This window comes from Megascapheus bottae, chromosome 11 (genome assembly GCF_031878675.1).
Source record: "Megascapheus bottae isolate mThoBot1 chromosome 11, mThoBot2.hap1, whole genome shotgun sequence".
Lineage (NCBI taxonomy): Eukaryota > Metazoa > Chordata > Mammalia > Rodentia > Geomyidae > Megascapheus > Megascapheus bottae.
This window is the reverse complement of record NC_143519.1, coordinates 44,855,489-44,879,143: the sequence shown is the minus strand read 5'-3', so window position 1 is coordinate 44,879,143 and position 23,655 is coordinate 44,855,489. Positions and strand designations below refer to the sequence as shown.

The 23,655-nt window shown below is 43.0% G+C and overlaps 1 protein-coding gene across 1 annotated transcript; it reads left to right on the top strand.

Annotated features, from left to right (window-relative positions):
* Positions 1-458: 458 nt before the first annotated feature.
* Ebpl (EBP like) lies at positions 459-20,634 on the top strand. The gene is made up of 4 exons (XM_090342175.1): positions 459-818; positions 12,368-12,440; positions 16,124-16,262; positions 20,047-20,634. Exons 1-4 carry the CDS (start codon positions 648-650, stop codon positions 20,285-20,287), a joined length of 624 nt encoding a protein of 207 aa, XP_090198301.1. The 5' UTR covers positions 459-647; the 3' UTR covers positions 20,288-20,634.
* The last annotated feature ends 3,021 nt before the right edge of the window (positions 20,635-23,655 follow it).

Sequence of the window (23,655 nt, the reverse complement as noted above, 5' to 3'; positions counted from 1 at the left end):
GCAAGAAGTGTCCTAGCACAGTACTCCGAGTTCAAGCCCCAGGATTAGCAAACAAAACAAACAACAAAAAAAGACCTTTATGTCCCAGAATTTACCACCTCTTCCACTGACCAAATTACCAATTCCTGCCACATCTTGTTTAAAGTCTATTTCATTGATATGTGTAGTCCCTATTTTCAGTCTGTAAATAGGTTTGGCTGAATTAATTAAGGTAATTTTTTTGGGGGGGTGCGGGGGAAGTGGAGGATCGGGCTTGAACTCAGGGCCTGAGTGCTGCCCTTGAGCTCTTTTTTGCCCAAGGCTAGCGCAGTACCACTGTGGGACACAGCGCCATTTCCGGTTTTCTGATGGGTCCTTGGAGACCAGATTTTCCTGCCCGGGCTGGCCTTTAACCGCGATACTCAGAGCTCAGCCTCTGGAATAGCTGGGTTTAGGCTTCCCGCACCTGGCTTAAGAGAATTCTCAGCGCCTGGTGACATTCGGGGTCCTCGGATCCCAGGCGTGAGCAAATCCTTGGGTTTCTGCGGGCTGCGCTTCGCCACGCCCACCGGGACGCCCCGCCCCTCCGCGGGGCCCTGGGTTGCTCAGCCTTCGCCTCCGCTCCGCAGCCTCACCTTCCTGGCCTACCTCGTGTCGGCGCGTGCGGCATGGAACCCGGCTGGGACCTTGGGGCCTCGGCCGGCCGCTCGCTGCTGCTGTGCTCCGCGCTGCTGGTGGCGGGCTGTGCGCTAGGCCTGCGCCTGGGCCGCGGGCGCGGGGCGGCCGACCGCGGGGCCCTCGCCTGGCTCTGCTACGACGCCCTGGTGCATTTCGTGCTGGTAAGTGCCGTGCCGACGCCCGCCTCGTGGGGGATGGGGCGCCCCTCCCTCTTAGGGGTGTTTTCAGAGACAGGCGTGGTCCAGCGAGGCCTCCCCCAGGCGGGGAGTGGGCACGCGGGGCTCTGGGGGAGGCTGTACCACCCTGAGTTCACCTGGGCTCAGGTGCTGCTCATTCCTTTGTTAAACTCAGCGTCCCCCACCACCCCCTTCAGTTGCCAGAGAAATTTCTGGATGTGTTGACGTTGTTGATTTCCAGCTATCCGAAGGCTAAAGCCTCAATTTCATCTCCTGTGTTAACCTGCACATAAATGTTGAATAGAAAAACAAAAAAGGCTCAGGAGTTGAGAGCTTTTTGTTTTTGTTTTTTAATCACAAAGTCCAGGTTGGACATAACACAAAACAAACAAAACCCCAATAATAACACCATCCAAACACAGTATTGTGCTTAAAATGTCTAAGCTAGTAGTTTCTGTCTCTATTTCATAGAGGTGAAACAGGCCCTGGAATATTAACTGACGTCCTAGTGCTTTAAAAAAAAAAATTAATTCTGACTTTAAAGTTTGCACTGCACATTATGGCACTTTAAGTTTTACACTTATACACTTTAAGTTGGGCAGGCGCAATGGCTCACGCCTGTAATCCTAGCTATTAAGGATGCTGAAATCTGAGGATCGTGGTTCAAAGCCAGCCCAGGCTCAAAAGTTCTGAGACTTATCTCCAGTTAGCCACTAGAAAACTGGTAGTGGCTCTGTGGCTTAAGTAGTAGAGCTGTAGCCTTGAACTGAAGAGCTCAGAGACAGCTCCCAGGCCCAGAGTTCAAGCCCCACTATGACAAAAAGAAAGAAAGAAAGAAAGAAAAAAAGATACACTTTAATATGGACACAGAACACTGCTAGAAACAAGTCCAGGAAGAAAAGTCCTTGAGACTTCTTTTTTTTTTTTTTTTTTGCCTGTACTAAAGACTTGAACCTAGGGCCTGGGCACTGACTTTGGGCTTTCTCAAGGCTAGTGCTCTACCACTTGAGCCACAGCACCACTTTTGCCTTTTTCTGTGCATGTAGTACTGAGAAATAGAAACCAGGACTTTCTGCATGCTAAGGCAGGCACTCTACCACTAAGCCCCTTAAGACTCTTATCTCCAATAAATGACTCAGGAAAAGCCAGAAGTGGTGCTGTAGGTCAAGTGTTAGAACACTAGCCTTGAGCAAAAGAAGCTCAAGGACAAGCCCAGGCCCTGAGTTCAAGTTCCACAACCAATCAAAAGAAAATACACACATACCCTTAGCAATACAAGCCTTTACAATTTGCTAATTAGGCTAATGAATGAGCTCTACTAAAATGCCCTTCTCATTTACCTACACACACACACACACACACACACACACACACTATTCAAAAAAAAAAAAACTTTCTTTGTAAACTTTCACCAACTTTGAATGAAGACAAACCTTTAGCTAAGAACAGATAGTAACCTGGAGAGCAGAAATGCTCCTGAGAGGAGGCCTCTGCCTGGCCATTGGATCTGAGTTCTTGATGTTGTACAGTAAAGACTTTGAGAACATATTGAAATAAAGACCAATAAAATTTGTTAGTAAAGCAAAGTGAAGGAAAGATAAATTGTCTACAACCTAGACATGGATCTGATAATAGGTGCAATGAATGCTTTGACATCTCAGGTACTAATGTTAAAAAGTAGATTGCAGTGCCACTCAAATTCACCTTCTCCCTTTGATCTAATACAGGGTACATGTTATCATCCTTACTGTTAAACATACGGGTTGAGCCAGATACATGGAGGTTGGCCTATTCAGTAAACTTGAGTTTTGGTCTTCCTTCCCTTCAAGAAAAAGACTGATGGGACCAGGAGTTTGGCCTAGTGGTAAGAGTGCTTGCTTAGCATGCACAAAGCTGTGGGTTTGATTCCTTGGTACCACATACATAGAAAAGGCCGGAAGTGGCGCTGTGACTCAGGTGGTAGAGCATTAAGCCTTGCGAAAGCTTAAGGACAGTGCTCGAGTCCTTAGTTCAAGCCCCAGGATTGGCTAAATAAATAAATAAATAGGTTTGATTCAGTCACATGCTTCAACCAAGATGGGTGTCCATCTCTAAGATAAGTTATCTCCCTTATTCCCTGGCTTTTTTTTTTTGCCAGTCCTAGGGCTTAAACTCAAGGCCTGAGCACTGTCCTTGGGCTTTTTCCTCAATGATTGAGCTATACCACTTGAGCCACAGCACCACTTCTAGCTCTTTCTATGTATGTGGTACCAAAGAATCAAACCCTGGTCTTCACGCATGCTAGGCAAGCACTCTACCACTAGGCCAAACTCCTGGCCCTCCCTGGCTAATTTTTTCTCCTTCCTTCCTTCATTCTTTCCTTCCTTCCTTCTCTCTCTCTTTCTTCTTTTCTTCCTTTTTTTCTTCTTCCTTCCTTCCTTCCCTCCCTCCTTCCTTCCTTCCCTCCTTTCCTCCTTCTCTCCTTCTCTCCCTCCCTCCCCACTCCCCCAATCCTTGCTCAGTTCTCAGAGCACACTAATGATTTGGGGTGGCAGGCAGAGTCAGAGACACACACTGTCTTCTTTTTCCTTTTAACTAAATGTTGCAGCTTATGAGGAAGTATAAGGCTGAAGGCAAAAACAAAGCTTTGAATCAAGTTATTAATATAGATTTGTCTCTGAGTTCCTGGCTATTTCCCATGCTTCCTTTTTCCTGATCTATGCTGACTCAAAATCAAAGTCCATAGTGTTGAAAGGAAAAGGAAAACACAGTTACATAAGTGGGTGTAACAAGTGTTGCTGGCATGTAATTCTATTTTCCTGATAATGTGTGGAGAGATAACATCTTTCTTAACTCTTTTTTATAGAAGTGATCTCTAAGCTGTCACTTAAACACAGGGTCTCTCAAAGAACACAGACAGTTGAGCAGGTTGCTAGGCCCACTGAAAAGTTATTACTAAAACATATGTTAGAAATGTATAGTACAAAAACACTAAACTATATATCTGTGTATTCACTGTCTAATTTAAGGTTAGCTGGAGCTTGCCCCTAGTGGCTCACATTTATAATTCTAGCTACTCAGGGGCTGAGATCTGGTTCAAAGCCAGCCAGGACAGGACAGTCTATGACACTTTCATATCCAGTTAGCCACCAAAAAGCACAGAACTAGAGCTGTGGCTCTAATAGTAGAACACTAGCTTTGAGGGAAAAGAAAGACTTTGGGATAGCACTTAGGCCCTGAGTTTAAGCCCTGGCATTGAAACACACACACACACACACACACACACACACACACACACACACACACACTCATGGATTATGTCATATTTTTAAAATTGCAGTCAAGCACTTATGCCTCACATCCATAATCCTAATTACACAGGAGGGCTGAGATCTGAGAATTGTAATTTAAAACCAGCTTGGGAAGAAAAGTCTACAAAGTTTCCATCTTTAGTTAGTCAACAAAATGCTAGACTGGAGGCATAGCTCAAGTGGTAGAAAACCCACCAGTGAGCAAGAATGTCCAGTGAGATCGTAAAGCCCCTGAGTTCAAACCTTGGTACTGACACCAAAAAATCACAAATAAAAATAAAGCGACTGCTAGGTGTGGTGGCTCACACCTGTAATCTTAGCTACTCTGTAAGGTAAGATCTGAGGATTGTGATTCAATGACAGCTTGGGCATTAAAGAGCGAGAGACTCTTATCTCCAATTAACCACTAGAAAACCAGTAGTGGGGCTGTGACTCAAGGGGTAGGCTGGTAGCCTTGAGCTGAAGAGCTCAGAGAAAGCATCCAGGCCCAGAGTTCAAGCACCCATGACCAACAACAAAAAAAAAGCTACCCATGCTGTGGTGAACAAAATGTCCATCTCTTCACCATTTTCTTTAGTCTTCAGGGACAGCAAGAGGAAATATGTCCATTATGTGTCATCCAGAAAACACCAGGTCTGATATTATGCCTGGTCATTGACCAAAAGGCGATTGTTTCATTTTAAGTTTAGTCAAGGTTTCACTGTGTGGCACACTTTGATTTTGAATTTGAGATTCTCTGCCTCTGCCTCCGGAATGCTGGTTCTACTGCTATGCACCACTATGCCTAGCGGGCATGTTTTCCTTAATTTTTTATTGATGATTATTGGCTCTTCTCACAAGTGTCTATTTTAATCTTTATCATGCTGCCAAACTCAATATGAAATTTTCTTGGCTCCTGGTATGGAGTGCTTTGGCAATAAAGTGGTGTTGGCATCCGCCACTAAATTGAAGCCAGGCTTCAGTGTCTGCACATGCGCACCTATGATGACAAAAGGCTATTTAAGTACCTTTTGCCTGGCAGGAGTAAGCAGGTTTGCCCTGTGATTTGTTGGGGACTCAAGTAACCAGGGACCCTTGTTGGTATTGCTGACTGATGAAAGTCAGGCTTGTGAGGTAGAAAAGTACACATCCTGGGCAGGTGTATTGCAAAAGGCCTGCTTGCTTCCTATGACATTGTCCTTGCTGTGTGCTGTTGAGCATATCTCCTGTGCTTGGTTAGGCAGATGCATACCCAGTCATCCAGGCTTCTTGGCTTCACCTAGCCTGGGAGGAGAAAAGCTGGGCCCTTAGAATCTTCCTACCACTTTGGTCCTAGCCGAGTGCATGCAAGATATACTGACAAGTTAGAGAACACTGAAACACAATCTCTAGTTTGGAGTCGGGGAGGAGGGATTAAAGGCATCTTTCTGTGATGGGTTTGAATGTGTGTGAGTGTGTGTGTGTGTGTGTGTGTGTATGTGCATATGTGTGCATGCATGTGTGCATGTGTATGCATGCACACATGTGCTGGACCTTCGGCTTAAACTCAGAGCCTAGATGCTGTCTCTGAGCTTTTTTTTTTTTATTAAAGAATTTATTAACATTGATTTTTTACTTCTTATTTCAAATGACATGTTTAACAAAGAAAGGACTCTCTTATATACAATCGCTGGCACTTAGATTTTAGAACATAATTAAAATTAGGCTGAGGATTTGTATGTCATAGATACATATCAATCTACATAATAAAACATTATGTCTATAGAGTCATAAATTTTTATGTCTATGTAGCTGTGTTTATATTTCCAATACCATGTCCATAACATTGGGTATGCAAATATTAAATCATCACTCTTGTACTGTTTGGATCTAATAGCCACATATTAAGGATATCATGTGCCTTTTGTTCCTTTGGTCTTGACTTGTCTCACTCAACATGATTTGCTCTAGATTCATCCACTTCCCTGTGAATGCCATTATTTTATCTTGTTTGGTGGCTATGTAGAATTCCATTGTATACATATTCCACATTTTTGTATCCATTCATCTGCAGTAGGGCATCTGGATTATTTCCATCGCTTGGCTATTGTGAATAGTGCAGAGATGAACATAGCTGAGCAGGTGTCCTTATCATATCCTGGGTTATGATGTTCAGGATAGATGCCCAGGAGTGGTATGGCGGGATCGTAGGGAAGGTCTGTTTTCAGTTCTTTAAGAAACCTCCACACTGCCTTCTAGAATGGCTGAACTAGCTTACAATCCCACCAGCAGTGCAGTAGGGTTCCTTTTTCCTGAGTTTCTTTTGCTCAAGGTTAGTATCATACCACTTGAGCGACAGCTCTAGGTGACTTTTTTGGTAGTTAATTGGAGATCAAGAGCTTTGCAGGTCTTCTTCCCTGGGCTGGCTTTGAACTGTGATTCTCAGATCTCCACCTTCTAAGTAGCTAGGATTACAGGTATAAATCACTGGTGCCTAGCGGGCTTTGCACTTTTAACAACTTACTGTGCATCTTTCTAATTAGACTTCAATTTCTTACATTCACAAATGTAGAGACTGGCACAGGTCCAACATTTTCTGCACTTCATTTGTTGTCTCTGCATCTCCCCTCTCCCCCTCCTCCCTTTTCTATCTTGGCCTTTGATCCTTTCCACAAGCTGTGCTGTCCACCATGAGGCCAGAACCTGTACCATGCCATTTGGCCTTGCAGCTTGCAGAAGTGTTGTAATGTTCAGCCAAAGGAGACCGCGACATGGTTCAGGTAGAAAAGACTTTGTAGAAAGGAGAGCATGCTTCCAGCCTGCACAAGATGAGGCATGAAGAACCACTGTACCCTGTGGGAGAATATAATCTGCTATTTAGACAACACCAGTCCAAACTGATGCCATCCCTACCTCATGTCTGCAGTGGTCCTAAATCTCCTGTCACAGAAAAGTTTTTCTCCATGAAACACAGGGTTCGCCAAGGTGCCTTGAAAACTCTGCAAGAATCCATTCCACCTCAACTATAGGTTTAAACAAGCCAGGTGCTGGTGGCTCACACCTGTAAACCTAGCTACCCAGGAGACTGAGAGCTGAGGATCCTAGTTTCAAGCTAGCCCAGGCAGGAAATCCCCCTGAGACTTTCAACCTTCAATTAACCACGCAAAGACCAGAAGTGAGGTTGTGGCTTAAAGTGGTAGAACACTAGCTTTGAGTACAGAATGCTCAGGGACAGTGCCCAGGCCCTGAGTTCAAATCCCACAACCAACAAAAAAACAACAAGGGAGAATAAAGCCATCATGTGACCCAGCTAATGCTACGTGGATAGCTGGTCAGGAGGATACTACATATGTGTAGCCGGACGCAGTGGCTCACGCCTGTAATCCTAACTGTATTTAATGTCTATTGCAAGTAATTAACATGTGGGCCTGTTCTTTTCTTTCTTTTTTTTTTTCTTTTTTTGTAGTCATCCTGGGTTCTTTCCCTAAGCTTTTTTTTGATCAAGCTTAGCATTTTACCACTTGAGTTGAGCTTCACTTCCAGCTTTTTGATGGTTAACTGGAGTAAAGAGTCCCATGAACTTTTCTGCCAAGGCTGGCTTTGAACCTCAATCCTCAGATTTCAGCCTTCTGAGTAGCTAGGATTGCATATATGAGCCATTAGTGCCCAGCTGTCTTAGCAGCTTTTTTTCCCCTAGCCATGGGACTTGAACTCAGGACCTGGTCACTGTCCTTGTGCTTTCTCAAGGCTAGTATACTACAAGTTGAGCCACAGTACCAGTTCTGGCCTTTCTGTGTATGTGATACCAAGGAACCTAACCCAGGGCTAGGCAAGCATTCTACCACTAGGCCATAGTCCAGGCTCTTAGCAGCTTTTTGCTCAAGGTTAGCACTCTTTATCATCTGAAGCACAACTCCACTTCTGGCTTTTTTTTGGGGAGGGTGGGGAGGAGGAGAGGGGAAATAAGTTAAAGATAAGAGGCTTTGATAAGATAATAACCTGCCCACCCGGGCACCATTGGCTAGCTGTAATCCTAGCTTCTCAGGAGGCTGAGATCTGAGGATCAAGGTTCAAAGCCAGCGGGAGCACAAAAGGACTTGAGACTCTTATCTCCAATTAACCTTTACAAAGTGGGAAGTGGGGGTTGGCTCAAGTGTAGGGTGGTAGCCTTAAGCTCAAGAGCTCAGAGACAGTGCCCAGGCCGAGTTCAAGCCCCATGACCCACCCCACCTCCCCCCCCCAAAAAAAAAGAGGCTCTTATACTTTCCTACCCTAGGCTGGCTTCGAACCTCAATCCTTAGGTCTCAGCCTCCTGAATATCTATGAGTACATATGAGAGCCCGTATGCTCAACATTACCTATCTTCCTAGGTTTTTTAGGATGATGGTGGTGGTATTCCAGACCCCAGAGATGTGTGATCTAATGGCAGATCACATTAATACATTGCTAGAAACATGAAGATAAAGCAGGGTGAGAAATGAATCTTGGGATTCCTGGAAGAAGGGAGATTTGAGCTGAGATTTTAAGTATGAGTGGAACTTCAATAGGTAGATACAAAATAGAATAGAATTGTTAGACACTCATCAGTTGCTACATAGAATTCATCTCCTGGTCACTCTTTTCCCCTAGGAAAGATCCCCAGGCTAGCACTGGAGTCTATATTTTGCTTCTCAGTTAGCAAGGTTGTCAGTGGAAGTCACATCCAGCTTTTGGATGAGATCTACTATTTAATTTTAGAAGGCCTTTCATCTTACAGATAAATTGGCCTGAGGCCTAAAGAGGGTCAAATTCAGCCCAGCCCCTTTTCCTCTCCAGACCAGGTCAATAATAGTTTGTCTAGAAAGTTCCCAGACCAAGTCTTTCCAGTTTGCCTGGTGAAAATAAGGTGTTTCAAAGTTAGTGGACTGGGGGTGTTTAGTTGTATGAACATATCTTATACATATTTTTCAAGAAGATGATTACATATGTATATAAGCCATGTATACCAATTTAGTGCTTATGAAGATTGTGAAGGAAAAATAAAATAAATCACCTTCAAGCCAGGCACTAGTGGCTCATGCCTGTAAGTAAATAAAAAATAAACCTTCCAAAACTCTGGGAAGCCAGGATTAAATGGATAAGAAGCTAGAAGATACTTAAGAGCTGAGAATGTCAGCCTCTCTCCCTCCCTCCCTTCCTCTCCCCTTCCTCCTGTCTTCCTCTCTCTCTATCTCTGTCTCTGTCTGTCTCTAACTCTATTGCTCTTCTTTTGGTGCTGTTCCTGGGAATTGAACTCAGGTGCTGTCCCAAATGTAACACAAACTAAAATATAGTATAATTTTGGGAAGTTCTTGAAGTAAGAGGATATTCTATTGAAGGCACTCCCCTTAAGTGACACAGGGATCAAGATGTTAGATCTGTAGAGGAAGAAATTGTGTCCTATTGAAGAGAAGTAGGGCTGGGAGTTTGGCCTAGTGGTTGAGTGCTTGCCTAGCATACATGAAGACCCGGTTTTGATTCCTCAGTACCACATACATAGAAAAAGCTGGAAGTGGTGCAGTGGCTCAAGTGGTAGAGCTCTAGCCTTGAGAAAGCCCAAGGACAGTGCTCAAGTCCCAAGTTCAAGCCCCAGGACTGGCAACAACAACAAAAAAAAGGGAACAATATTTCTGTAGTCAGTCCTTTAAAGGCTATTGAGGGGCTCTGCAACTTTTAAATCCACTTACAGATAAAGCAAGCACATATAGTTACAAAACAAGAACAGATGTATAATCCAACTCAACAATATTCACAGAAGCAGTGGACAGAAGGTGAAAGTTGGAAAGGGTCTGAGGGACTGTGGTGGTGGTGGTGGTGATGGTGGCGTGCGTGCGTGTGTGCGTGCGTGTGTGTGTGTGTGTGTGTGTGTGTGGTATGTGTGTGTGTGTGTGATTTTTTTCCCCTTTTACAAGGTAAGTCTATACTGCACCCCACTGATCATTAACAAGCTGAAAATTTCCATTTGTTTTGTTATACATTTAAATAACCAGCCAAAGAATAATGCAGCTATCAAGACCTTGAAGGACTTGAAGCAATATAAAGTAACTTTTGAGGTTATGAGTTAATAAGATAAAGCACTAGAAGGCTGAAGTGGTCACTGGGAAGTGGTACTGAGGTGAATGAGAGGAGGTGCATGCAAAGTTAATGTACAAACAATTGTTTTTGTTACAAGCAAGTAGGGAAAGGTAACGACCAGCAACAAAGTTTATTCAAGGGTACAACGTGGTAGATATCCAGTGAGTTGCTTGGTTCTTTAAAGCTTAGGGAAAGGAACATTTCAGTGATAGGGAAATTATAATTGTAGAGAATGCCTAAGCATTTTACCTTTTTCTAAATTTGTCCTCATGGAACCAGATGCTGGGGGCTCACACTTGTAATCCTGGCTCCTCAGGAAGCTGAGATCAGAGGATCCCAGTTTAGAGCCAGCCTACCTAGACAAATCTGAAAGACTTATCTCTCACCAGCAAAAAGTTGAAGCAGGGCAATGGTGGCTCATGCCTATAATCCTAGCTATTCAAAAGGCTGAGATATAAGAGTCATAGTTCAAAGCCAGGCCCGGCAGGAAAATCCCTGAGATTCTTATCTCTAATAAAAACCACCAGAAAACTGGAAGTGGCACTGTGGCTCAAAGTAGTAGAGCTCTAGCCTTGAGCAGAAGAGCCCAAGGAGAGCACCCAACCTCCAGAACAGATGAAAAAAAAAAAACAAAAAAGTCAAAACCATGATTCAACTGGTAGAGTGCCAGCTCTGAGTTCAAGCACCAAAAATTTAAAAAATTGCCCTTATGTGGGCATAGCACAGGCATTCAACAGCTGTTTTTGTTAAGATGAGCTTAGAATTTTGTTAAGAACCAAAGTTAGTATGAAATTTTTCTTAAAGATATAAGATTCCTAGAATACTCAATGAACAGTTAAGCTTTTTTTTATTTTCTTGTGCAACATATCTCATATAATGCCAAAAATGGTATTTATTTAACTTTTAACATTTTTTTGGTTAGCTCATATTAGTTATAGTGTATCCAAAGTTCAAATGAGACTTGAAGACCCTCAGTTAAGAAAAGCTAGGAACTTTATTAATCTACAATGAATCACTACTACCAACACAGTGAATCATCATCTTGATAGTAAAAACAGCCCTGTGCTTAGGTTGGGATAGATTTTTATAAGCAAGGATTATAAAATTGGGCCATGCAAGACCATTGCATTATAACTTCATTGATTAGTTAGTGACCTTTAAGTTCATTTGTTCTTTATTACAAGCACTAAGCATCATAACTCTCACAGCATACTGTGTCTGTTTCTAATTGGAGGGCAGTGGCATCACCTGTTAGTGGTATTGCTAAGGCAAGCAAGCAGATACAGAAGCAAAATGGTGGTTAGCCTTGTGATATTTGTGTAACATATTTTCCTCAGGGTGTCCTGGTCTTGCTTATCTTAGTGCAGCTGGAAGACCAAATACCATAGAATGTTTTCTTTCCCTAAATCATCTCAGATGGCCTTCGGGGCCTTCTGGGCCTTGCAGTTTTAACCCTTGACTTATGTGTTCTTTATTCCTCACTAGCATGAGTCTGGGGATCTTTCAGTTAGCCTTTTTTTCTTAGGCAGAGTGACCGGTAGTGATCGGATTCCACAAGTTACACAGAGGGGGATTTCAATGTTACATTTTCATTAGTATTAGTATATTCCATTAGTATATTTCAGTCAATCTCACCCTGTTACCTTCCCTTCCAACCATTCAATTTTACCACAATGGTATATGTATATGTGTGTATATCTACACATATATATGTATATACACACATATATGTATATATATATGGTACATCTATCTGTTGTCTATCATATCTTCTTTATTCATCTGCTGTTGGGTACCTCAGCTGATTCCATTGTGAATAGTGCTGCAGTAAGCACAGTTATGCAAGTGACATTCTGGTATGTTGATTTATTCTTATTGAATAAAATACCCAATAGTGGTATGCTCAGGTCATAAGTGGAGGAGGTCTATTTTTAGTCTTTTGAGGAATCTCCATACTGATTTCCATAATGGCTATACTAGTTTGCACTGAAAAGAAGGCATTTACTTTACACTAGCTTTGGGCATATTCATTTTCAAGTCCTGATAGCCAGGCCCTAGAATCACACTCCACAAAGCTTTGGATAGTGTGGAATTCAGAACACTGTGGGGGACTGCCCTGTAGTGCACAGATCGGTGGTGCCATCCTGTAGCTCTGCCAGTAAACAGCAGCCTGTCTTGTTTTCTTCTCTCTAGGAAGGCGCTTTTGTCTACTTGTCTTTAGTGGGAAATGTTGCAGATTCTGAAGAAGGTTTGATTGCATCTTTATGTAAGTAATTAAAAATATTTGCATTTGAAATGGTGGCAGAGATGAACCATAGTGTGGCTGTAGATTACATGTATGTCTACATCAAGTTTTGTTTGCTTTCATGTATGGATCATCTGTCAATCAGTAGTCAGATCATAGATTATTGGTTATCTAGGGCTGGAAGTAAGGGTACGAGTGTTGGAGGGAAATGTGGGAATGAATGCTAATAGATATTTGTTTCTTCTTGGGGTGCAATAGAGTGTTCTAAGTTAGATTATGGTCATTCAAATCTGTAAGTATATTACAACTCATTCTTTAGACAGATGAGTTGTATGCCATGTGACTCAAGCCTCAGTAAAGCTGTATATTAAAAACGTTTATCATAACCAGGTGCTGGTTGCTCATGCCTGTAATCCTAGATACTTAGGAGGCGAAGATCTGAAGATCCTGGTTTGAAACTAGACTCTGTAAGAAAGTCTGTAAGACTCATATCTCCAATTAACCACCAAAAAGCTAGAAGTGGAACTGGGTGGCTCAAGTGGTAGAAAGCTAGCTTTGAGCAGAAAAGCTTAAGGACAGTCACCAGGCCTGAGTTTAAGCCCCAGGACTGGCATGCACGCACATGCACACACACACACACACACACGCACAAATGTATATCAGGTTGGGGATTTTGCCCAGTAGTGAAGCACTTGTCAAGCATATGTTAGGCTCTGCACTACAGAAACAGAGATTAAAAACAAAAAGTGTGTGTGTGTGTGTGTGTGTGTGTGTGTGTGTGTACACAAATTAAAGAGCATGGAGTATTTTAAATTGGTATTCTTTTATACTTTTAGCATCAGCTTCCTTTTTAATTTCCCAATCCCCTCCTGTTGTGCTGAAGCAGTCTCCTTCACCCTCACGATAAATTACCCAACAGGCAATCTTGTGGTATGGGCTTGCCACTACATTCTTTGTTAAGACAGACCAATGAGCCACATGTAAAACTGCTTTGCTCAACATGATTGCCCTCAGATTTGCATCTGCAATTTTCCTCTCTCTTCCTTCCCCCTAACCCCAAACTCCTTTTCTCTTCCCTCTCCCTCCTCCCCTATCCCCTTCCTATCTCTCTCTTTTTCCCTCCCTTCTCCCCTCTCTCCTCTCCCAGTCTAGGAGGAAACCCAGGGCCTTCACACTAAGCTCCTGCTGCACCTCTGAGCACCACGCCCAGCCTAACACATTTCTTTGGAGTCATTTGTGTTCTCCACCCGGGAATTATGTGGGTTCTCCTGTTCATTGCTAGTGTTAGGAAACTTCTAGAGAATGGAGTCTGCTACAGTCAGTGCTTCTGAAAACAGGTCAGTGGTCACCGTTGTGGGGAATGTGAGCTCTTTGGAGTGGGCATGCTGCTGCTTCGTTTCTAGGCCTAGCAGCATTGTACCTTGTTGCTGAGGGTTTATATTAAACCTTGCTTGAGGATGGCAGGCAGAGAGCCCTGAGGTTCAAGGCCACGTTGCAGCCTACTTACTGCTTGGTCTCAGAGAAACTGGCCTGCCCAGATTCAGTTAATGGCATGCAATGCAGATGCCTTACAAGGTCTAGTTTGGTCATTCTCACATTTTACAGTCATTCTCACATTTACATGTGCTTCTTTTTAAAAAAATGATTTAAAAAATTACTGAATGATTGGTACTGGCACTCTGCCACTTGAGCCACAATTCTACTTTTGGTTTTCTGGTGGTTAATTGGAAATGAGTCTGCCTGAGCTGGCTTGGAACCAGAATCCTCAGCTCTCAGCTTCCTGAGCCACTGTCACCAGGCATTACTGAAGATTTTCCCCTCAGTATGAGCCACTTTCGGGCAGACCTTATGGCCTGATTGTTGCTGCATTTTCCAGGCCCCGCACAGAGAATCCCATCTGCTCAGATTTGTGGAATAAAGAATGAATGGATAGTATTTGGGAGTTGTTCTGTTTTCAGTGTCTAAACGCTGCTAATCTCTTTACTCCCATATCATTTGCATTTACCTAAGTGGTTTCCTTAGATTTTGGATACACCAGCTGGTATATTTTGCCTATTGTAAATTTAGGGGGAAATGTTTCCTTTCACTTACTCCACAGTTTCCCAGGTACTGCATTATCATTGAGGCACAGCAGCTGGCTAAGGATAGATCTCATCTTCAGTCAGGGCCTCCTAGAAGCATGTGCCTCATCCCTGTTCTTTATCTCAGACTTTCATGGGAAATCTTTGTCCCTGGTCTGGAGAAGTCGTCTTCATTTGGCCATTAGATGTAGAAAGCTTTGCACTACACAGGACAATCAGATGCCAGTGTTCATTTTTTGGCCATTGGTACTTTTCTTTTTTAAAAGTCATGAGAGAAGGTGGGAGGAGGGCATAGAATCAGTGGAAAGCTGGTGGAAAAGTACAGCAGCAGGCCCATCAGCTGCACTAGACATTGATGAAATAGAACTAAGCAGAGCAAGGGTGGTGATGGGAGAGAGGGCGTGAGAGCGAGAGAACAGCTGATACTTAAAAAAAAAGAAGTGGACATACTATCTGATCTGGAAGAAATAGTTTTGTTGTCAATAGTCAAAGAGTTAAACTTTTTCCTTTGTAAAACTTGAGGGTTTTGTGTTTTGTCATTTATAAGTTTTGTAGATTAGTATGATGATGCTTCTTACTGTAAAAGTAAAAATGTGTCTGTGACCTTAGCCAAGTATAATTACACCACAGTACTGTGAAATATATATGTAATTATTTAATCTCAATAAAGAAATCTTTGGAGAAAAAAAGTCTCATGTATTTTTCTTCCCCAGCTGGCTTTGAACCTTGGTTCTTAGATCTGAACTTCTTTAAGTAGCTAGGACTACTGGCATGAGCCACTGCTTACCTAGCCATTGATGCTTTTTCTTATATGTGTGTACTGGTCCTAAGCCTTGAACTCAGTGCCTGGGTTTTGTTCAAGGCTGGTGCTCTACTCCTTGAGCCACAAGTGGTAAGTGTCTCACAGATTTTTCTGCCCAGGTTGGCTTTGAACTGGATCCTCAAGTCTCAGCTTCCCAAATAGCTACGATTACAGGAGTGAGCCACCAGTGCCTGGCAGTGTTGAACATTTAAAGCATGAAACTATAGTGCATTTACCAGCATCATTATTAAAGATTGCCTTTGCAACTGGGTGCTGGTGGCTCATACTTGAAATCCCAGCTACTCAGGAGGCTGAGGTCTGAGAATCACAGTTCGATGCCAGCCAAGGACAGGAAAAAAGTCAGAAAGACTCTGATCTCCAAGTAATGGCCAAGTGGGGAAAAAAAAGCTGGAAGTGGTACTGTGGCTCATGTGGCTCAAGTAGTAGAACAATAGCCTTGAGCACAGAAGCGCAGGGACAGCACCCAGGCACTGAGCTCAAGTCCTAGGACTGGCACACACACACACACACACACACACACACACACACACACACACACACACACACACGATTATGTTTGCAAAATCTAATGATGTTGAATTAATTTAGGATTCTGCTAAAGGTCAAAGGTGGCGAATACATGAGTACACTTTGGAGACTGGAGAGTATTCTACAAATCTTATCTTACTGTTATATTTGTATTGGGCATTATGCAACAAGTGTGGCGAATATTCTTTTGCTCTCCTTCTGGGATAAAGGTCATGTCGGTTCACTTTAATAATTATGCTCCCCAGTTGAGTGACAGCAGGATTTGATTTTAGGGAAAGAGTATGGCAAAGCTGATGTGCGATGGCTCCATTTTGATCCAAATATCGTATCTGTGGAAATTATCACCGTTGTGCTTGGTGGATTCCTGGCATTGCTCCTCATTTATGCCATTGTCAAGGAGCGATATTACCGGTAAGTGAGGAAGATTGCTTTCTAAGGAAAAAAAAGGAAGAGTTTAGATGTTTCAATGCCTGACTCACATTTACAGTAGGTTGTGACCACTTGTATTTGTGAGATGGGAAGCAGAATGGAAATGAAACTTATTAACTATCTATTAATAGTCATGAGGGCACCAGAATAGTTTTGGATCCTGCAGACTTAAAAGACGTGTGATACTGGGAATAGCAGTATCTCTGTAGAGATAAGATGGTGTTAACAGTGTCGAGTGATTGATCACTAATATTTTGAAGAGTAAAAGAAAAAAACATCGGGGCCGGGAGTTTTGCCTAGTGGTTAAAGTGCTTGCCTAGCATGCACGAAGACCTGGGTTCAATTCCTCCTTACCACATACATAGAAAAAAGCCAGAAATGGTGCTGAGGCTCAAGCGGTAGAACTCTAGCCTTGAGAAAGTCCAAGGACAGTGCTCAGGCCCTGAGCTCAAGCCCAGGACTGGCAAAAACAAAACAAAACAAAACAAAACATATTGTACCTCTAGCTCTAGAAAACAGGGTGAGTTAATTTTTAATTATTTATTTACTTTTGCCAGTCCCAGGGCTTGAATTCAGGGCCTGGGCACTGTCCCTGAGCTTCTTTTGCTCAAAGCTAGTACTCTACCACTTGGGAGAATACTTGAGCTACAGTGCCACTTTCAGCCTTTTCCATTTATGTGGTACTGAGGAATTGAACTCAGGGCTTCATGCATGCTAGGCAAGTGCTCTACCACTAAGCCACATTCCTAGCCCCTGACATAGGTGAGTTAGACATGTTAGGGAAAGAGAAGTTTTCAGAAGCAAGTTCTTGCTGTTTTGGGGAAGCAGAAGAGTGAGGAGAAGAAGGATGAGAATTTAACCATCCTCAGAGTCAGACTGAAAGATCTCAGCTCTCTTCCTTCTGCTAGTTTTTTCCTCCCTGAGGAGTATCTTGGTGATCTGAGATAAAAAGATGGCAGTCCTGGGAGGTGAGTCCCTAAAACAATGCTCATTGTATACAACTGCATTTTATTTTCTATCTTGTACTAAAAAAAAAGTCTTATTGAAAGTTTCAGTATACAGATCTTAAATTTGAAAGAGGGTTTCAAGGTTTTCTTTTCCTCGCCCAATTTTATAGAGGTACTGGTAGTAAAAATTAAAATTCCCATCTGGATGTGATGGCTCATGCCACTAATCCTAACTACTTGGGAGGATGAGATTGGAAGGATTATGATTTGAGGCTAGCCTGTGCAAACAAGACCCCATCTCAAGCAATAAAAAGCTCGATGTAGGCTGGGAGTTGGCCTAGTGATAGAGTGCTTGCCTAGCATGCACGAAGACCTGGGTTCAATTCCTCAGTACCACATACATAGAAAAAAGCTAGAAGTGGTGCTGAGGCTCAAGTGGTAGAGCTCTAGCCTTGAGAAAGTCCAAGGACAGTGCTCAGGCCCTGAGCTCAAGCCCAGGACTGGCAAAAAAAAAAAAAAAAAAAAACAAGCTCGATGTAGTAACACATGCTTGTCATTTCAATTACACAGGAAATGTAAATGCAAAGATTATGGTCCTGAGAGAAAAAAAAGCAAGACCCTACTTAAAAAAAGTGACCAAAGCAAAAAAAGATCTGGGGATATGGTTGAAGTAGTAAAGCACCTAGCTAGCAAACACAGGGTCCTGAGTTCAAACCCTAGTACTGAAGGAAAAAAAAGGTGTAGTTTTGGCTCCTTGACCATAATTATAGATTACTTACTGCATGTACCTCTGGGTTTGTTATTTCAAACAAATGCCTAATGTGTCCATTGTCATGGACTTACTACGAGCTAGATACAGTGTTTTTCCCCTTTATCCACAGATCTCATTTAGTTGTGGATCATGGTAAGATTCACTAAATCCTCAGAATAGTCCGAGAATGGTCTGCTAAAAAAGGCAACATTACTTGCCCCAAAGAAAGAGTTTTGATTAATCACGTGGAGTTACTTCATCAAGAGAGCATCGCACAGAACCTCTCCCAACATGCAGAAGTACTGTTGCCTGGGAATGGAACCCAGTACCTCATACCTGCTAGGCAGCCACCAAGTTACACCCCAGCCCTGGAGAGGTTTTCCATAGTACTTAGACCCCACTTAAAGAAAAGATGCAGATCCAGATGCCCTACTGTAGATGAATGGATACAAAAAATGTGATACACACACACACACACACACACACACACACACACACACACAATGGAATTCTACATAGCCGACAGACAAGATAAAATAAAGGCATTCGCAGGGAAGTGGCTGAATCTAGAGAGAATCATGTTGAATGAGACAAGTCAAGACCTAAGGAACAAAAGGCGCATGGTATCCTTAATATGTGGCTATTAGATCCAAAGAGTACAAGAGCGAGGACTCAATATTTGCATACCCAATGCTATGGACATGGTAATGGAAATATAAACATAACTCTATAGACATAAAAACCTATGACTCTGGAGGCATAATGTTTTATTTCATAAATTAATACATTTCTATGACATACAAACCCTTAGCCTAATTTGGATAAGTTCTAAAAACTAAGTCCCAGTGATTGTATATAAGATTCCCTTCTTGAACACTTGTTGTTAAACTTGTCATTTGAAATATGATGTAAAATCAATGTTAATAAATTCTTTTTTTTTTTTTTTTTTTTTTGCCAGTCCTGGGCTTGAGCTCAGGGCCTGAGCACTGTCCTTGGACTTTCTCAAGGCTAGAGCTCTACCACTTGAGCCTCAGCACCACTTCTGGCTTTTTTCTATGTATATGGTGCCGAGGAATCGAACCCGGGTCTTCATGCATGCTAGGCAAGCACTTCAACCACTAGGCCAAACTCTCGGCCCTGTTAATAAATTCTTTAATAAAAAAAATCAATGTTAATAAATTCTTTAATTGAAAAGAAAAGATGCAGGGCTGGAAGTTTGGCCTAGTGATAGAGTGCTTGCCTAGCATGCATGAAGACCTGGGTTTGATACCACATGCATAGAAAAAAGCTGTGGCTCAAGTGGTAGACCACAGGCCTTGAGGGAAAAAAAAAAAAAAAAGCCCAAGGGCAGTGCTCAGGCCCTAAATTCAAGCTCCAAGACTGGCCAAAAAAAACCCCAAAAAACCCAACAACAAAAACCCCAGAATTGGTTTTACCCAGGCTCTGTGGCTCACGCTGTAACCCTAGCTACTCAAGAGGCTAAGATCTAAGGATCATGGTTTAAAAACAGTCGGGGCACTAAAAAGTCTATAAGACTCTTATCTCCAATTAATCACCAGAAAACTGGAAGTGGCACTGTGGCTCAAGGGGTAGGGCAGTAGCCTCAAGCTAAAGAGCTCAGGGACAGCGTCCAGGTCCAGAGTTCAAGTACTGTGACTGACCAAAAAAAAAAAAAAGAGAGATGCAATAAGCTGGGTACCAGTGACTCACATTTGTAATCCTAGCTACTCAGGGCTGAGATCTGAGGATTGCTGTTGAAAGCCAGTGCAAGCAGGAAGGTCTGTGAGACTCCTCAATTAACCCCTAAGTAAAGCCAGAAGTGCTTTAGCTCAAGTTGGTAGTGTGTCAGCATTGAGTGAAAAAGCTAAGGGACAGTACCCAGGCCCTGAGTTCAAATCCATGACAAAAAAAGAAGGCAGAGGAGGAGGAGGAGGAGGAGAAGGAGGAGGAGGCAGAGAAGGAAAGAATAGATAAACACACAAATGAATAGGTAGATGCATTCCGTAGTTCAGGGTTCTGGGTTGCATCCAGCAGTCAATTTCATTCCTCACTTCTTTCTCTCCAACAGGCACTTCATACAGATCACTCTGTGTGTTTGTGAACTCTATGGTGGCTGGATGACCTTCTCCCCGGAATGGCTTATTGGAAGTCCCAACCTCAACACCAACAGTTGGCTGTACTTTTGGGTCTATCTAGTATTCTTCAATGGGGTGTGGGTTCTGATGCCAGGGCTGCTACTGTGGCAGTCATGGGCAGAACTCAAGAAAATCCATCATAAAGGAACTGATTTGGAAAAAAAGCGTAGGTGAATTTTCAAGATCATAAGCACTGCCATTTTGCTTAAGAATGGATAGATTTAACATTCCAATCTACACTGTCCTTTTGTACTATTGTTCCTGAATAACCTGTTTCAAATTGGTTGTGAGGTAACCAAGTTTTGTTTTCATTTTTTTATTAAAGGACAATACACAGAAAAGAGGGATATTTGAGGGTTTAGCTCAGTAATAGAGTGCTTGACTAACAAGCACAAGATAAACACACACACACACAAAAGAATGAGGAAAGAATCAAATTTTAATTTGTAATAATTGCATTTGATTATATACTTTTATGGCTGGTATTGTTCTATATTAATAAAGTCAATTATCATAGAAAATATAGTGCTTTATCTTACTTCATTTTTTAATTCCAAAGAACATGTTGCTTCTTCTTTTAATCTTCTGAATAGTTTCTTTTAATCAAGAAGTAAAATAAGTGCTTCTGTATTACATTTGTGCCCTTTATTGGGAGGGGTAGGTTGGTTGTGGGGCTTAAACTCGGGGCCTGGGCTCTGTCTCTGAGCTTTTTTGCTCAAGACTACCACTCTATCACTTGAACTATAGTGCTACTTGTAGTTTTCTAGTGGCTGAATGGAGATAGGAGTCTTACATTCTTGCCTAGGTTGACTTCTAACCATGATCCTCAGATCTCAGCCTCCTGATTAGCTAGGATTACAGGTGTGAGCCATCAGCACTTGGCTTATTTGTGCTCTTTTAAAATGTATGATTCCAACAAAAGCTTACTGTCATGTCCACTGTGGTGATGCACACCTGTCATCTCAGCTCTCAGGAGGCTGAAATATTATGAATTTAGGTTAGCCTGGGCCACATTGGAAAACATTTTCCCTGTTCCTTCTTCCTCTTAAAAAAAAAAAGTGATTTTGAGTAGGAAGTTGTAAGTTGACTAACATTACAGGTAAATGTTGGAGCTCCACACAGAGTGACGATTGGTTTATATCTGTTCTTAAGGAAGAAGATTTGGGATATCTTATAGAAGTGTATTGTATGATTTCTAAAAGGAAATAAGGATGCAGGGAAAACAGACAAGATGAATGTGAGGTTACTATGTAAAATGTGTATATAAACCATTGATTTAGTGGAGTTAAATGAGTTACAAGTTTAGTGCTTACCCTCAGTACCAAGAGGAAAAGAGACCATACTATGTTTAAGAAAGTGGTGGCTGCAGGAAAAGATTAAGATGGTTCTCAGGGTAGAGAGCAGGTATTCCTATTAGTTCCTTCAACATCTGCCTTGATTTTCTTTTTTCTCCTTCCTTCCTTTTCCATCGCCCTCCTTTCCCTCCCTCCTTTCCCTCCCTCCTTTCCTTCCCTCCTTTCCCTCCCTCCCTCCCTCCCTCCCTCCCTCCCTCCCTCCCTCCCTTCCCTCCTTCCTTCCTTCCTTCCTTCCTTCTTTCCTTCCTCCTACCCCCCTCCCCCCGCCCTCTTTCTGGAACTGGAATTTGAACTAGGGCCTCTAAATTGCATTGCTTGCTCTCTACCACATGGGCTAAAGCCCTACTTTATTTTTTTTGCGGGGTGGGGAGGGGAACTGGCTGTTTTCAAAATGGGAGTCTGTAAAACTTTTCTGCCCCATCTAACTGAACCACTGTCCTCCAGATTTCAGCTAGGATGATGGGTGTGAGCCACCGGTATCTGGCAACACCTGCTTTTCTTAGTAGACTTTAAAGCTCACAGATGTGTCCTGTGACCAAAACATGCCCAGCACAGCAACTAGATACTTGTGACTAGTAGGGGACACTAGCTCTGAGAGCTCAGCCTGCCCCCAGGCCTTGAACTGAAGGTGTGCTCTTCATCCTGTGGTGTCTCTGGGAAGTGGAACCTGTAGGAGGCGGGGCCTAACGGGAGGGTTGGGTTTCGGGAGGGGCGTGGCCTCCACCGGAAGTGGACCCAGCCCCTTCCTGGTCCTCCCTCTCCCGGTTGCCATAATTAAGGAGAGCTGTGCTCGCTGGCTGGTGGCATGGCTGCCTGGTGGCATGGCCTGTTTCTGTGAACCACCAAGGGTGCGACACCGCAGGCCTAAGTGTGGAAACCGTGAGCTTATGAAACGACCGTTTTCTTCCTGTTAGGTTGCTTGTCTCGGCTTCCGCCTGGGAAGTGGAAAGCTGCAGAGGCTCTGGGCCTGGGCGCCGGCTTGCCTTCGTCTCCGAAGTGCTTGAGTGTTCGAGAATGAGCATGCAGCCTTCCATGGCTCCTCTTTTCCTCCTCTCCCCTCCCCTCCTCCACCCTATCCTCCTCCTCACTTTCTCTCTCCCTCTTCCCTTTCCCCTTCTCCCACTCTCTCCATTTTGTTTCCCCTCTCCCCGCTCCCTCCCTCTCCCCCTGCTCTCCCCCTTTCTAATGTGAGAACTAAGATCAAGAGAATTTGAGGGCTGTGGTGTTAGTGCTCCGAAGTGTTCTACTTGCTGAATATTGAAAGGCCATAGTGATTGTGGTTACAGGAATAAAGGGGCTGTGGGCTGAGTCTGGTGGTCTCCCTCGGCAGGATCCACTCTGTGGTCCTCGGGAATCATCTGTAACACAGAAATGACAGATACACTAAAAATGGAAGGGTTATTCATAATTACTCCGAACTGGAAATAACCTAGGTGAATATATGTACAATGTGTAATGGACTACTATGCAGCAAAGAAAAGGAACCTGCTTGGAAGTGGAGCTGGATCTCAAGTGATAGCTCCATAGCCTTGAGCAAAAGACCTAAGGAACAGCACCCAAGCTCTGACTTCAAACTCCAGTACCAAGACCAAAAAATAAAATAAAATGAACCTGCCACTTAACAACATAGGGGAATGCGTAGTGGTAATAAGTGAAAGAGACCAGACGGAAACAATATAAATTGAATTATTTAATTTCACAGATACAAATTGCATATCTTATCTGATAATGCTTGGTAATGGGTTTGTTTCAAATTCAGAGGTTTCTAGGTTTTGGAATGTTTGTATAGACATCCTGATGAGCAGGGTGAAGTATCCTTAATATTAAAATCCCAAATTTCAAATTCTTCTTAGTCTTCAGATTTTGAGATTTAGGTTAAGAATAATCAGCCTGGCCAGCCACTGATAGCACAAGTCTGTAATCCTAGCTCCTCAGAAGACTGAGATAAGGATCACAGTTCAAAGACAGCCTAGGCAGGAAAGTCCATGAGACTCTTTATTTCCAGTTAACCAATAGAAAACCAGAAGTGGTGCTGTGGCTCCAATTGGTAGAGTGCTAGCCTTGAGGATAAGAGCTCAGGAAAAGTGCCAAGGCCCTGGGCTTAAAACCTATGATCAACAATGATGATGGAGAAGGAAGAGAAAGAATTGTTTCCAATTAGTCCATTAAATATAGCTGTTCATCATG

Coding starts and splice junctions, on each gene's coding strand:
- Ebpl (XM_090342175.1), top strand. CDS start 648: ATGGAACCCGGCTGGGACCTTGGGGCCTCGGCCGGCCGCTCGCTGCTG. Junction 12,441..16,123: donor AGGTTTGATTGCATCTTTAT/GTAAGTAATTAA, acceptor ATTTGATTTTAG/GGAAAGAGTATGGCAAAGCT. Junction 16,263..20,046: donor GTCAAGGAGCGATATTACCG/GTAAGTGAGGAA, acceptor TCTCTCCAACAG/GCACTTCATACAGATCACTC.